At 38.1% G+C, this 15,996-nt stretch overlaps 2 protein-coding genes across 4 annotated transcripts in view; one reads left to right on the forward strand and one right to left on the reverse strand.

Moving 5' to 3' along the window:
- Positions 1-1,994, forward strand: part of PCCB (propionyl-CoA carboxylase subunit beta) — an 88,497-nt gene extending 86,503 nt beyond the window's left edge. Inside the window, exons 14-15 of the mRNA XM_053598527.1 lie at positions 655-754; positions 1,737-1,994. Of these exons, the coding sequence (XP_053454502.1) occupies positions 655-754; positions 1,737-1,858 (222 nt within the window). The 3' untranslated portion in view covers positions 1,859-1,994. The remainder of the gene's footprint in view (positions 1-654; positions 755-1,736) is intronic.
- Positions 1,995-7,829: 5,835 nt separating this feature from the next.
- The window catches only part of STAG1 (stromal antigen 1), a 411,299-nt gene continuing 403,132 nt past the window's right edge, over positions 7,830-15,996 (reverse strand). For all 3 annotated transcript variants that reach the window (XM_053598524.1, XM_053598525.1, XM_053598526.1), the window contains 2 exons: positions 9,956-10,036; positions 7,830-9,860 (listed from right to left, as the gene is read on the reverse strand). In XM_053598524.1, the coding sequence (XP_053454499.1) occupies positions 9,837-9,860; positions 9,956-10,036 (105 nt within the window). In that variant the 3' untranslated portion in view covers positions 7,830-9,836. The remainder of the gene's footprint in view (positions 9,861-9,955; positions 10,037-15,996) is intronic.

Consider the following 15,996-nt stretch of genomic DNA (forward strand, 5'->3'; position numbering starts at 1 on the left):
TTCCCCATTCTTTGCTTTGAAATAGGTATTTAGGTGTGTTACAATATTTTTTTTTTGGCCAGGGCCGGATTTGAACCTGCCACCTCAGGTATATGGGGCTGGCACCCTACTCCTTGAGCCACAGGTGCCGCCTACGTGTTAGGTTTGAATCAGATAACTTCCAGGGCTCCTCAGAGCTGACTTATAAGTGTTCTGACTTTCAAGTGAAGGCCAATCCTTCTACATTTGCAGTTCAGTCTGTCTTCCTCTGGCTACTGAATTGTATATTCAGACTAAGGATAATGAAAAAAGAAAACAGCACTTTTAATCCCTCTGGACACAAAGGACCATAGATTTAATATGGGAAAATGAGTGAAACATCTTAGCCTCTAAGAAAGATGATGAATGCAAATGGAGAGGGTTGGATGGAATCTGGGAAGAGAAGCTACTGGGTGGGCTGCCCTTCCTTGGGGCTATAGCTGATCATCCCATTGTGTAGTCCCTGGGGTCATGATGTCAACCCCTGCCATTGCCTGCCTCTGTCCTCAAGCTGGTACTTTTCTTAGGGAATCTTTAATTTAACAAGAATTTTGTAGCCATATAGTGATAATAAGTTGAAGTAGGTCTGCCTGGATTGTGATTTATAGCAAAGTTCATTGATTCCTCCTATCACAGGGTGCTGTGGAGATCATCTTCAAAGGGCACGAGAATGTGGATGCTGCTCAGGCAGAGTACATTGAGAAGTTTGCCAACCCTTTTCCTGCAGCAGTGAGAGGTAGGGGACTGTGATGGGGAGGGCAGCTTTGTTCATTTATTTGGTCACTTACTCTTTTCCTCTCCAAAATGTTTCACATAAGTGCCTTGTGCTGTTGCAGTCTCATCTGTTGACTAGTGAGAATTGGGGCTTTCCTTAGGCAGTCATTACTTAAGGAAAGTGGTACCTTTATAGACTGCTTTGGAAAGCAGGATTAAAACAACATTGCTGAAGTGTCTGAATGTCTAGATGTTGTTCCAATTATTGAGTGCTGTGTAAAAATCCACCCCAAAACTCAGTGGCTTAAACCAACTATCTTTTTTTCCTGCTTATGGCTCTGAAGAGAGCAATTTGGCCTGAGCTTAGCAGGGTGGTTCTTCTGCTGAGGTCACTCATGCAGCTGTAGTCAAAGCTTGACTAAAGCTTGATAGTCCAAAATGGGCTCAGTCTTTCCCATATGGTCTCTTACCCTAAAAGAGGCTAGTACAGGCTTCTTTATATGAGGTCCCAAGTTTAGCAAAGGGAAGCTGCAAGGTCTCTTGAGGCCTAGACATGGAAGTTGTAGTGTCACTTTTGCCACATTTTATTGTCCCCCAGCGCAAGTCACGAGCTCAGATGAAGTAACAGAATCTACCTCTTGATGGCAGAAACAGCTAAAACATTGAAGGACTTGTGTACCAGAATGTAAGGAATTATAGTCATTTTTGAAAATATAGCTGTATTCCCTTAATTTTATTTCCTGTTGAATTCATCTTGGCAGGATGAAAGGATCAGAGCCAAGAGATTAGGGAGGGTGTCAAATTTTCCTTTTCTTGCCAAGGTCTCCTAAGTCAGAGTTTGGGAACTTGCCAGAAGAACAGATAAGCTGCTTGGATGCAGGTTGGGCGCTGTTTACATTGTTGGCCACGGGTGGTCAGGCTGAGCACAAGGTTGGAGGTGGGTGTGTAGAGGTGACATCATCTGGGGATGCAGGTGATCTACTTCTTTTTCTGTGCTTCACCAGGGTTTGTGGATGACATCATCCAACCTTCCTCCACTCGGGCTCAAATCTGCTCTGACCTGGATGTCTTGGCCAGCAAGAAGGTACAGCGTCCTTGGAGAAAACATGCAAATATTCCATTATGAAGAAATCAAAGCAAAATAAATCAAGAGCTGAATTATTGCCTGTCCACCCCTGCCCGCTTTTACAGTCATGAAATCTGAGAATCTAAATATCAATAGTAACTTAGAATGGCTAAGTTTATTAAATTCTAGAAAAATCTCTTTTGTGCCTTACTATAAATTACTTTTATGAATTAAAATCTTTAACTGGTATTTTTTTTAGCATATATTTCATTTTTATGGTAGGAATATGAAAATCAATAAAACTAAAAAGAAAAAAGTACATAGCATCATCCCCTAGAGGTGATCTTTATTTCAAATTTCTGTTATGATACTATGCCTTATCTTTTAATTTCCCCATGAGTTGTTAAGGATTAAATGTTCGCAGATGTGCTGTTTGTCTAGCAGAACAAATGCTCTGTAAGGTATAGTACCCTGTCTTTACTTCAATTTTCAGAAATATGTTCTCACGTTAAAAAAAAAAAGTTTTTAATGTAAAAAATTTTAAGCCTATAGAAACATTATGGGACTTGTCCTAAACTATAATACAGTTGTTAATGTTTTCTACATTTGCTTCATATTTTCTATAAATACATAATCATCATTGACTTGTGAGAGTAAATTGCAGAATCATGATCCTTTGCTCCCCAGAACTTACATGTCTCTTGGGAACAAGGCCCACTGCCTTATAGAGTCTGCCTTTCATGACACTGAGATTTTTGATAAGTATTTGCTCACCAATTATTTTGTAGAATGTCACTCAATTTGGGTTTATTTCGTGATGTTAAGAGTCAGATAAGAGTAATATGTAACTATGTCCTTTCAGTTTATTACATCAGGAAGCCCATGATGTCAGTTTGGCAAGTTTTTGGTAATTGACTAATTGGTAATTGGGTGCAAAACTTCTACCATTTTTAACATTTTCCCTTTGTAGTAACTAACTTGTGGTGTGTTCTTTAATCCTGTCTGCCAACAAACTTTCATTAATTTTAATATTCATTGATGATTCTTACCTCACAGTGATTGTGTTGACTGTAAAATATAAATGTAAATGTTAAGAAGTTTCTAGAACCCTATCATTATGTTTGTATTTTTGGTTGGAACTCTAGATAAGGAAAAGCTTTCTCTTCTCCTGTTTTTCTTTCTTTAGTGTCAGTCTGGACTAATGGATTCCTTTATAATTTAATATTGTATTAAATTTTGTAATGTTGTATGTCATTTTGATGCTCAAAATTACCTGATTTGGCTGGTGAGATCTCCTTCAGGCTGGCTACCCAGGTCCTTTTGATATGTCCCAGTCATTCTTTGAGTATTTTCTCAATTTCCAACAGAAAATGATGTTCTGGGCTAATTTTATTTTCCTCTGTTTATTGTTGTTCTGAAATCAGCAATTTCTTCAAGGAATCTTCATTTCTTTTAGTAAGTATGTCATGTAGAAGCTAAAATTGACACCTCATTGATACTGGGGTATCATTGCTTTAAGGCATTTTCAGCAGATAAAACTAGGAAAATTTATGCAAATAAATGTTTAGGTAAAATCTTGAGTTTATACTGAAACTTTTTTTTTTTAATTGTTTGGGTACATTGGGGTACGAAAAATTAGATTACACTGATTGCATTTGTTAGGTAAAGACCCTCTTATAACTGTGACCTGCCCCTAAGGGGTGTGCCATACACCATGACCTCCATCCCCCCACTCCTTTGTGTCCCTTCCCCCCACCTTATATTAGATCATCTACTGCCTTCATATTAGAATTGAATATATTGGATTCTTGCTTCTCCATTCTTGTGATACTTTACTAAGAAGAATGTGTTCCAACTCTGTCCAGGTTAATACAAAAGATGTAAAGTCTCATCTTTTTAATGGCTGGATAGTATTCCATAGTATATATGGCTTATTAATCCATTCCTGTGTTGGTAGGCATTTAGGCTGTTTCCATATTTTGGCAATGGTAAATTGAGCTGCACTAAACTGTCTAGTGCAAATGTCCTTATGATAAAATGATTTTCTTTCTTCCGGGTAGATGCCTACTAATGGGATTGCAGGATCAAATTTGAATTCTTAGAGGATTCTTCATACTTCCTTCCAAAAAAGTTGTATTAATTTGCAGTCCCACCATCAGTGTGAAAGTGTTCCCTTCTCTTCACATCAATGCCAGCATCTGCAGCTTTGAGCATAATGAAAGTTTTAATTCCAATCCAACACCATGCATTTTTCTTTACCTTCCTTCATCCTGTATTAATGTCTCTTTGGCTGCAGCAATAAACCTGGTTTCCATAAATACAGGTTTCAAAATCACTACAACTGTATCAACAATAAACATTCTAAAGTTTAAGAGGTTTCGTAGTTCTTTTTGTCTTCAAACTGAAGGTAGTTACTCAGTGGCTGTTTTCAAGATGAATTATATATAGTCTTTTATGTTTGTAAACTCTTTTTTCCTTCATCCTTGTTCACTTCATTTTTCTGAGTATATAAAGCATTAACAGTTGTACCAGAACTGGAGACTTAAGTTGTGTGCTCCATAGTGTTCTGCTCCACGATGCCCCATGGGTGTGCTTTCTCTTTTGTGGCAGAGACAAGGCCCTTCCCACTACCATGACTTTCTCTTGTTCCAGTCCCTTAGCTCCAAAGTTCGGTAATGCTTGGACATTACATCATTATTTCAAGATTTGAAGGTCAACTTAACATGTGATGGTCTTCTACTTTCCCAATTTCAAACAGCTTCCTCATTCCAGGTTGCCCTTTGTTTTTTGAGCCTCTTTCCTCCCTCTTCAATCACCATCGTAGTTGGGCTTTGAATACTTCTGCAGCAATTTCTTACTGTTCTCTATGCTTCCCCTAAGCTGGAAATCCTGGTCTCAGCTACCAGATTAATCCCAGCTCCTGATTTTGTCACATTCCTCTGCTCCAGCATTCCCAGAGGATAGCGTTCTGCTTTCCAAAGTTCTTACCCCATGTAGAAAGTCCCAATCTGTCCCCACTTTGCTTGCTTACTGAGTTTTCTGAGCCCACAGTCCTATCATCTCCACTTTGGAACACACTCTTCCTGTGAGTAGCTCTAAGCTGATCAAGCTCAGGGGCCTGACCTTCTCCATTTGTACATCTTAACTTGTTAGCTCAGACTTAGGCTTCTTATAGAAGTCATTTTTTTTTAAAAGCACCTGATTCTGCATTTTCCTTTTTTCCCCCTTATACATTTTTTTATTCCTAACTATCTAGGTTGAGGTTGTAGGTAGCAGAGACAAGTTTGATCAGAACTTCTTCATACTCCTCTTTGATACCTAATATAGAACCATCAGACTATACAGCACTGGAAGCTAGTAAGAGTGGTGGCAGACTGCTGGGATTTCAGTTGGTCAGCCTTGGCTCAACAGTATAAAATTACTGGGTCAATCCAATTTTGGGGTCAGACAGCCTAGGATTTGGACCTGCTTTGGTGATGACTCTGCTATGCTCCGTACAATAGTACACACAAGCTTTTTTCTTCTGGAGGAAAGAGTCCAAGAAGTGTTCCATCAGATTGTCAAAGGTTTGTGTGAAGAGCTGTTTTAAGATGGTCGAGGAATTAAGAAAGCATCTGGGTCAGCAGTTTAGGGAGGCCTTAGATCAGCAGTTCTCAACCTGTGGGTTGTGACTCACAGGAACTGTATTAAAGGGCTGCAGCATTAGGAAGGTTGAGAACCACTGCCTTAGATTATGAGGGAAGTCTCATCCCAGAAACCCAGCTGGCCAAAGAAACACGAAGGCACAAGACCTTGGAAGCTTTGTCAAGTGGACCTTGTTATCCATTGAGTGGTGGCAGCTGAGTATTCTTATTGGCTATTCTACAGGAATGCTTTTTCCACCTTTAAGATGGTTCTCTTACCTTGATGGGAAAAAAAAGTGTTGAATTTTGTAACTAGAGAAGAGTTGAGTTTATTAGCAGAAAACAGGCAATATAGTGAGAGCAGTGGTATAGGAGGCACTATCTCTGCCTTGTGTTAAATAAAACAGTTCCCCTTGAGCCACAAAGCTAATGAGTGAAACTGAGTTGAAGCCAGACATGTTTCACTCAAAGCTGCTGTTGTTCGGGCGGCGCCTGTGGCTCAGTGAGTAGGGCGCCGGCCCCATATGTCGAGGGTGGCGGGTTCAAACCCAGCCCCGGTCAAACTACAACAACAACAACAACAAAAAAAATAGCCAGGCGTTGTGGCGGGTGCCTGTAGTCCCAGCTGCTCGGAAGGCTGAGGCAAGAGAATTGCGTAAGCCCAAGAGTTAGAGGTTGCTGTGAGCTGTGTGACGCCACGGCACTACCCGAGGGCGGTACAGTGAGACTCTGTCGCTACAAAAAAAAGAAAAAAAAAAAAGCTGCTGTTGTTCCCAAAAAGTATTGCCACTGAACTGGTAAGGCAGGTGAGATGAACTCCTAAGGGTTGGGGTGAGTACAGCTGAGGAAGGTGGTGGTCAGTTCCCTTGGGATTTTGTCTCTACCCCTGGAGCTACTACATTTAGAAAACTTTCCTATCTCATGCACGAATCTACTACATGGTAGTACCAACAGGATGGCATCTTTTTGAGTTGCTAGAGTAATGAGGAGCACATTCACAATACAGCCTTCTAGTGCTTGGCAGAGAGTGCTTTTGTTGTGAAAAATTATTCCACCTCCCCTTTTGACTAGGTCTTGGTCTCCTCAGTCCAGTTCTCTGCATCTCTGGATTTAGTGATACTTTCTCCTGGTCAAGCTATTTAAGATGTAGTCTGGCTCAGCCAAAGAAGCCTGTGAAGGAGGCTCACCCGTATGCTTAATTAACACTCTTGATGGAGTTGATGAATCAGCCAAGACTTCACCTATTTAATAGATATGAATGTTTTAAGTCTTTCTGGGGAGCTGTGACTTTACTCTTTTGGTGAGAACAAGGGTCCTCATGTCTTGTGTTTCTGATGTCAGCATAGGAGTTGCACCATTTTAAGCAGGAGCGACAGCCAACTTGATGATACCACCTTAGTCTAGGGTCTCTGTGGAAACCAGCTGGCATATTCTAGCTGATAAAGCGGCCTCCGTAGTTAAGTTCTGACTATGTCCCTCCTGTCCCAGATGGTGAAAATATCTCCTTTATGTGTCCCTGGGAGCAGAAAGATGCCTTCAAAAATCAGAACCTGATATAGAGATCATAGAACAAGACTCTCCAGGCAGGGAAAGAACCTTACCTGAGTTTGGTCTGATATGGAAATGAGTGGGCACCAAACCTTTGTTTTCCATGAAGACACTCTTCCTTGCTGTTATGAACAATTATCTGGGAAAAAGGTCAAATAGGGAGTTAGTAAAGTCATAGCTGGGAGATTTGCAAGCCTGACTCAAGGGAAGTCACACATAGGAAAAGCCTTGATCTATTCTCATAACCTTACATTCTTCAAGATTAGCTGTCACAGACAAGCTTCCCTTTTTAGCCTTTTCAAGAGCTCACCTACTGATTTTGATTTATCTCCTACATCTTTTTTTTCTGCACAGGTATGTTACTGTTTAATGAACTCAGCCTAAACACAATAGGGCCAGGCAATAAAGTATATAGAACACAATTTCTTAAGAGCGAGGTCTGGTTCTAATGCCAAGAGCCAGGCTTCATTTCCACAGCTATGTTGAATCTTCATGGTTTTCAAAGAACTACTGTTAGCGGGCAACCATGCACAGAAGCCCAGGATCCGGTTCTCAAGCAGGGAAGGACCCACACTGTGGGTCAGTGGATGTTCCTGAAGGCCTCATCCAACTCAGCCTGTAAGAGATTCCCTTTTAAACCACAAACGGCTTGGCTTACCTGCTCTCTATAGGGAAATCCAAGTAATGAAAGCTAGTTATAAACTTACGCTTTCTTAAAAAAAGAGAAAACCTCACTAATATGGTGAACTTGCCATCATTTAACAAATAATCTGAAGCAAACTCTCTCAAGAGCAGCAAGACAGGAAATTGTCTCTTTAAAGCTTTACCTTTTAGGAACAATAGGATGACTACCACAAGCCTGATTTTGAATAGTTTATTAAAGGAAAGGTGAAGCATCAGTTTCAAATTGTACAAAAGGAAAAAAAAAAAACCCCTCATATTGCAAATGTACAATTTACAGAATTACTAGCAAAACCAATCAAGGAGACACTGAAAATACAAAAATTTGATTGACTTTAAACTGAACTGGAAACCCATTGGAGTTGATATTAAGCCTTTTTTTGTTGCATGGTAGTCTGCAATACTGTCAGCAGCTGTTTTCCACATGAGACTGTCAAGCAAAGGATAGGTGTGTGCATGTGCCAGGGTACCTCGTGGCTTGCTGTCTGGCCAGAATGCAGGCACAGGCAGGGCTGGGATGGACTGTCCAGTCATTCCTGCCCGGTCATTCCTTCACTTTGAGTGAAGACCACATTTCTGGGAGAAAGGCCCCAGATCACCTAACTGGAGCCCAGGAATTGCTGAATTAGCAGACAAAACATTTGGTGACCAAGTTTTTTCTAAACTATACAAATGTTAAGAAAAATTTCAGTTTTGTCTGTTTAATAAAAGGATGAATAATATCCATTTTGCTTTCCTGCATAAGAAATTATTGTTGGGTGCATGAATTTTAAAAAATGCTTTTGATTTGATAAAAAGGGAAAGCCTCATGATTCTGTTGCAGCAACATTAAAAACCAGCCCAGATACAGCTATGGATGGATTAGTTTGGAAATTTTGAGGCTTACTTTAAAAACTGGAAAGGAAAAAACTAAGTGGGCTTTTAAAAACAATAATAGCAGCAAGTCATAAAAGTCTAAGCAGAACGTAACTCTAAACCATAAGACTGTCCTGAAGATTCATAATTTCTTTCCCCAAAAGAATTATTCTTAATATGCACATTTAACACTGAAATGTAGCTGTATTTCAAGGTAAGCTTAGGAACTTCACCCTCTAAGCACAGACTTCTATGCAGCACATACTTCTATAATCAGTAAACTTAATTCACAAAATTAGCATGTAAAGGTATTAAGTGCATGGGAAGTAGACACAATTATGTTACACTTAGAATTACTTCTGAATGGCAAAAGATTTCTTGATGATTATCCTAAAAAAACTGAAGTCTGTGTAACTTGAATTTGGCAGGGCATGAAATAAGTGGTAAAAACAGCAAACTGATAACTTGAGAATCATTTTTGTTTTACTGAGAATACTTTATTTGCTGGTAGAAGTTGCTAAAAATGCACAGAACAAATACCAATAGAAAATGCACTGTATTTGAATCTCCCTATTCTATATAAAATGAACGATGTACAGCATTTGTTGGAAAAATGGCTGCATGGACATTTCTTATTTTATGCCCACTTATAAATAAAAATAAACCTTTTTATTCAAGAGTATATAAAATCTGGGAATCAATCCATATCCACAGAGGGTGTGTGGTTTTTGGCAGAGATGCACTATGTCAGAATTTCATCTTAGCTTGTCAATGTTCTGCTCCTTCATATTTCTATGTTCCACAAGGTCAACCAAATCCAGTGAGCTCCAAAACACTCTTCAACAATTAGGATGAGCTGCTTACTCATAGGTTTAATAAAAATGGTTAGCTTTTAAAACATAAAAAGGCAAAATGTTAAAACGGTTTTTAAATTGTACAACAGGAAAATAAAGTTAAAAATATTTTTTTTTTTTTTTTTTTACTCAATGCTGTTTTCATAAAACAGGTGTATAACAGTGTTTATCTTGACAGCTGTTTAAAAATTTAAAATATTTTCCTCCCTCCAGAAAAACACACACATCTGTATTGGGATAAGTCCAATATTAGGACACAAATGATTTTAAGGCCAGTCTTTCTGAGGTGACATTCCCTTGGGTTAATGTACATGCTCCTCTTCTCTGTCACTGCAAAAAGGGATTGACCTTAATCATTTGATTAAAAAACAAATCAGATCACATCAAAAGTGTTTTTTTCCCCATACAAGCTATCACAGTATATAGGCCTCTAGCTCTAAATAATAGAGTTCCAAATTTGTAAATTTTCTTCAGACTTCAGAACATAGGCATTCCAAATCCCTAGAAACATAATGAAAAACAAAATTAATTTCATGTATAAACAAACCATAAGTAAGAAAGCATAAGTAAGAAGCAGTAATAATTTTAACATTTACTGAATCATCTTCTATGATAGCTGCAGAGTCAAAGAAGTCTGGCCTCAGCTCAGCTCTCTCTCGCCGATTTCTTGATGGAGGCTAGAAAGAGAAATCAGTTACTTAATTTTTTTTCCTGAGATCATTATGGCAATAAATTGTGATAATTAGCTGCTATCTGATAGTATCATAAATATACGCAACTGCTAAAGGTCAATTCTGAAAGGACAAAGAAAATCTGGTTTTTATATGAAATGAAGATTTAAAAAAAAAGCCCCAACAATATTTCTGTCTTTTAATTATCATGTAGACTTAAAAAAAAAAATAGATTTTAAAGCTAAAAGGAGTAAACTGAAAATATAAATGCATATAAATATTTTTTGGCCTACAATACAGAACATACTCCCCCCCCCCTTTTTTTTTGAGTTTAAATGCATTTTATTTCTAGATAACCTACATGACATATTTTTTCCTTAACAATACCTCCACTCCAAATAAATCATGGTCAAAATAAATGAAGACCTCTGATTCAGTGCCTGTAGCTCAGTGGCTAGGGCTCTGGCCACATACACCAGGGCTGGCGGGTTTGAACCCAGCCTGGGCCTGCCAAACAAAAAATGACAACTACAACAACAACAAAATAGCAGGGCATTGTGGCAGGTGCCTATAATTCTTGCTACTTGGCAGGCTGAGGCAAAAGAATCACCCAAGGCCAAGAGTCTGAGGTTGTTGTGAGACATGACATCTACCAAAGGGGATGCAGTGAGACTGTCTCAAAAAAATAAAAATAAAATAAATAAATAAATAAAGAGCTCAAGATGACATCAGTCCTGTTTGTCCTAAGTCCTGGTATTGGGTTAGAACCTGTGCCGGCCAAACTGCAACAACAGCAGCAAAAAAAAAAAGTCCTGGTGTTATGTGGATGACAAGCAGCACCCAGCAAGGATGACAGGTGATACATCCAAAGTAATTGCCAAATTTGTTAACGTTTTCCATTTCTGACCATCCTTAAAGAAAATCATATGTGGAATCACACTATCCTCACAGTAGTCCAGGAGAGCAACCATGCCATGTGGATTCATGTTTTCACCAAGAAAGAACTGGTAGTTTTTGAAATTAGCCAAGATGTGTTTGATTTGGCCTGGAGCCCCTGTCATAAAAGGTTTGACTCTTTCTGGTCTCCGTTCTTCAAGTTTGCCTTTGATTGACTTCATGTAATCTTTGATGTACTTCTTTTTTTTTTTATTGTTAAATCATAGCTGTGTACATTAGTGCAATCAAGGGGTACAATGTGCTGGTTTCATATACAATCTAAAATATTCTCATCAAACTGTTCAATGTAGCTTTCATGGCATTTTCTTAGTTACTGTATGTAGACATTTATATTTTGCTTTTAGTAAGTTTCACCTGTACCCATTCTAAGATGCACCGTGGATGTGGCCCCACCCATTCCCCTCCCTCTACCTTAACCTCCCCCCTCCCTTCCCCTTCCTTGGCCCTTTCCTCATCGTCTTGTGCTATAGTTGGGTTATAGCTTTCATGTGAAAGCTATAATTTAGCTTCATAGTAGGGCTGAGTACATTGGATACTTTTTCTTCCATTCCTGAGATACTTTGCTAAGAAGAATATGTTCCAGCTCCATCCATGTAAACATGAAAGAGGTAAAGTCTCCATCTTTCTTTAAGGCTGCATAATATTTCATGGTATACATGTACAACAATTTGCTAGTCCATTCGTGGGTCGATGGGCACTTGGGCTTCTTCCATGATTTAGAAATTATGAATTGGGCTGCAATAAACATTCTGGTACAGATGTCTTTGTTATATTGTGACTTTTGGTCTTCTGGGTATAAACCTAGTAAAGGAATTATAGGATCAAATGGCAGGTCTATTTTTAGGTCTCTAAGTATTCTCCAAACATCCTTCCAGAAGGAACGTATTAGTGTGCATTCCCAACAGCAGTGTAGAAGTGTGCCCTTTTCTCCACATCCATGCCAACATCTCTGGTTTTGGGATATTGTTATGTGGGCTACTCTTACTGGGGTTAGGTGATATCTCAAAGTAGTTTTGATTTGCATTTCTCTGATGATTAAGGATGATGAGCTTTTTTTCATGTGTTTGTAGATCGTGCATCTGTCTTTAGAGAAGTTTCTCTTCAAGTCCCTTGTCCACCCTGAGATGGGATGATGTGTTCTTTTCTTGCTAATACATTTGAGTTCTCTGTGGATTCTGGTTATTAGACCTTTATCGGAGGTATAACCTGCAAATATTTTCTCCCATTCTGAGGGCTGTCTGCTTGCTTTACTTACGATGTTCTTGGCTGTGCAGAAGCTTTTTAGTTTGATCAGGTCCCAGTAGTGTATTTTTTTTTTTTTTTTTGTAGAGACAGAGTCTCACTGTACCGCCCTCGGGTAGAGTGCCGTGGCATCACACAGCTCACAGCAACCTCCAACTCCTGGTAGTGTATTTTTGATACTGCTTCAATTGCCTGGGAGTCCTCCTCATAAAATATTGACCCAGGCAGATTCCTTCAAGAGTTTTCCCTGCACTTTCTTCAAGTATTTTTATAGTTTCATGTCTTAAGTTTAAATCTTTTATCCAGTGAGAGTCTATCTTAGTTAATGGTGAAAGGTGTGGGTCCAGTTTCAATCTTCTACAGGTTGCCAGCCAGTTTACCCAGCACCATTTGTTAAAGAGGGAATCTTTTCCCCACTGAATTTTTTTAATTGGCTTGTCAAAAATCAAATCATGGTAAGTAGCTGGATTCATCTCTTGGTTCTCTATTCTGTTCCAGACATCTACTTTTCTGTTTTTGTGCCAATACCATGCTATTTTGATCACTATTGATTTATAGTACAGTCTCAGGTCTGGTAGCGTGATTCCTCCTGCTTTGTTTTTATTGCTGAGTAATGTTTTGGCTATTTGAGGTTTTTCTGATTCCCTATAAAATGAAGTATTATTTTTTTAAGATCTTTAAAATATGACAATGGAGCTTTAATAGAAATTGCATTAAAATTATATATTGCTTTGGGTAGTATGGACATTTTAACAATGTTGATTCTTCCCAGCCACGAGCATGGTATGTTTTTCCATTTGTTAACATCTTTAGCTATTTCTTTTCTTAAAGTTTCGTAGTTCTCTTTGTAGAGATCTTTTATGTCCTTTGTTAGGTATACTCCCAAATATTTCATCTTCTTTGGTACTACTGTGAAAGGAATAGAGTCTTTGACTGTTTTTTCGGCTTGGTTATTGGTATATATAAAGGCTACCGATTTATGGGTGTTGATTTTGTAGCCTGAGACATTGCTGTATTCCTTGATCACTTCTAAAAGTTTTGTAGTAGAGTCCCTAGTGTTTTCCAGATATACGATCATATCATCTACGAAGAGTGAAAGTTTGATCTCTTCTGACCCCATGTGGATACCCTTGATTGCCTTTTCTTCCCTAATTGCAATGGCTAAAACTTCCATTACAATGTTAAAGAGCAATGGAGACAATGGGCAACCTTGCCTGGTTCCTGATCTAAGTGGAAATGATTTCAATTTAACTCCATTCAATACGATATTGGCTGTGGATTTGCTATAGATGGCCTCTATTAGTTGAAGAAATGTCCCTTCTATACCAATTTTCTTAAGTGTTCTGATCATGAAGGGATGCTGGATATTATGAAAAGCTTTGTCTGCATCAATTGAAAGAATCATATGGTCCTTATTTTTTAGTTTGTTTATATGCTGAATTACATTTATAGATTTACGTATATTGAACCAGCCTTGAGACCCTGGGATAAATCCCACTTGCTCATGGTGTATAATTTTTTTGATGCATTGTTGGATTCTGTTTGTTAGGATCTTATTGAGTATTTTTGCATCAATATTCATTAGTGATATTGGTGTGTAATTTTCTTTTCTTGTTGGGTCTTTCCCTGGTTTGGGGATCAAGGTGATGTTTGCTTCGTAGAATGTGTTGGGTAATATTCCTTCTTTTTCTATATTTTGGAAGAGGTTTAGTAATATAGGTACTAGTTCTTCTTAAAGGTTTGGTAGAATTCTGATGGAAAGCCATCTGGTCCTGGGCTTTTCTTTTTAGGGAGATTTTGTATAGTTGATGCTATTTCAGAATGTGATATAGGCCTGTTCAACATTTCCACTTCATTCTGGCTAAGTCTTCGTAGGTGGCGTACTTCCAGGTATTGGTCGATTTCTTTCAGATTTTCATATTTCTGAGAGTAGAGTTTCTTGTAGTATTTGTTAAGGATTTTTTTGAATTTCTGAGGGGTGTGTTGTTATTTCATCATTACCATTTCTGATTGATGAAATTAGAGATTTTACTCTTTTTTTCCTGGTTAGGTTGGCCAAAGGTTTATCTATTTTATTGATCTTTTCAAAAAACCAATTTTTGGATTTATTGATCTGTTGTATAATTCTTTTGTTTTCAATTTCATTTAATTCTGCTCTGATTTTGGTTATTTCTTTTCTTCTGCTGGGTTTGGGGTTGGAGTGTTCTTCCTTTTCCAGTTGCTTGAGATGTCCCATTAAGTTATAACTTCCTCTCTTTCCGTTTTCTCGAGAAAGGCTCACAGTGCTATAAATTTCCCTCTTAGAATTGCCTTTGCAGTATCCCAGAGGTTCTGGTAATTCGCGTCTTGATTTTTGTTTTGTTCCAAAAATTTGGTGATTTCCTTCTTAATTTTGTCTATAACCCATGTATCCTTCAGTATAAGGTTGTTTAGCTTCCATGTTTTTGTATGGGTATGTTGTTACTGAGTTGAACTTTTATTCCATGATGGTCTGAGAAGATGCAAGGAATAATTTCTATTTTTTTAAATTTGCTGAGGTTAGATTTGTGGCCTAGGATGTGATCAATTTTGGAGTATGTTCCGTGGGCTGATGAGAAGAATGTGTATTCAGTTTTGTTGGAATGAAATGTTCCGTAGATGTCTGTTAAGTCCAGATGTTGAATGGTTAAGTTTAAATCTAAAATTTCTTTGCTTAGCTTCTTTTTGGAGGATCTATCCAGCACTGCTAAAGGGGTGTTAAAATCTCCAACTACTATGGAAGTGGAGGAAATCGAGTTGCTCATGTCTGTTAAGAGTTTCTCTTATAAATTGAGGTGCGTTGTGGTTGGGTGCATAAATATTAATAATTGAAATCTCATCATATGAGTATTACCCCTAACAAATATGAAGTGTCCATCCTTATCCTTCCTTATTTCTGTTGGTTTAAAGCCTATTGCGTCTGTGAATAGGATTGCAATGCCTTCTTTTTTCTGCTTTCCATTTGCCTGGAGTATAGATGACCATCCCTTCACCTTGAGTCAACTTTCCCTTTTTAAGTCATGGAACATTTATAGAATTGATCAAATACTATGTGATAAATGTTAGTGAATTTCCCAAAGCAGGTAGGTGGACAGTACTGGGGATAGGGAAAAGGAATTTACAGATCAGAACGACGCAATCTTACTAAAACTTTTCATGATGGAAAACGCAAAACATACAACACAGAATGTTATGGGCTGAATTATGCACCTCTTCCCCAATTTATATGTGAAGCCTTATCCTCCAGTATCTCAGAATTTAACTGTATTTGGAAATAGAATCTCCAAAAAGATAATTAAGGTAAAATGAGGTCATATTGGGTAGGCCAGTGTGCCATGAGAGGATCTTATGTATGCTGTGAAAATTTGTGAAGGCTGTTAAATTATTTTCAAAAGAAGTTCAAAGTACAAGTCAAGTATATTCTTTTTTTTACTCTTTTTTTTTGGGGGGGGGTTCAACATAATTTAAGTGTGCCGTTAAGATACAAAAGGTTGAAAACACTGTGATAATTGAATGGCATCGGACACACATACAGGAAAAATCATCTGAAGACAAAAGGAAGAAGGCAGGCATCTACCAACCAAGGATTCGAGAAGCCTCAAAATGAAATCAATTCTACTCATACCTTCCTCTCAGACTTCTAGCCTCCAGAAATGTAAAATAAATAAATAAATAAATAAATAAGTAAATAAATAAATGTATGTTTGTTTAAGCTACCAGTTTGTGTGGTGTCTGTTATGGCAGCCCAA

The sequence above is a fragment of the Nycticebus coucang genome, chromosome 8 (genome assembly GCF_027406575.1).
Source record: "Nycticebus coucang isolate mNycCou1 chromosome 8, mNycCou1.pri, whole genome shotgun sequence".
Taxonomy (NCBI): Eukaryota; Metazoa; Chordata; class Mammalia; order Primates; family Lorisidae; genus Nycticebus; species Nycticebus coucang.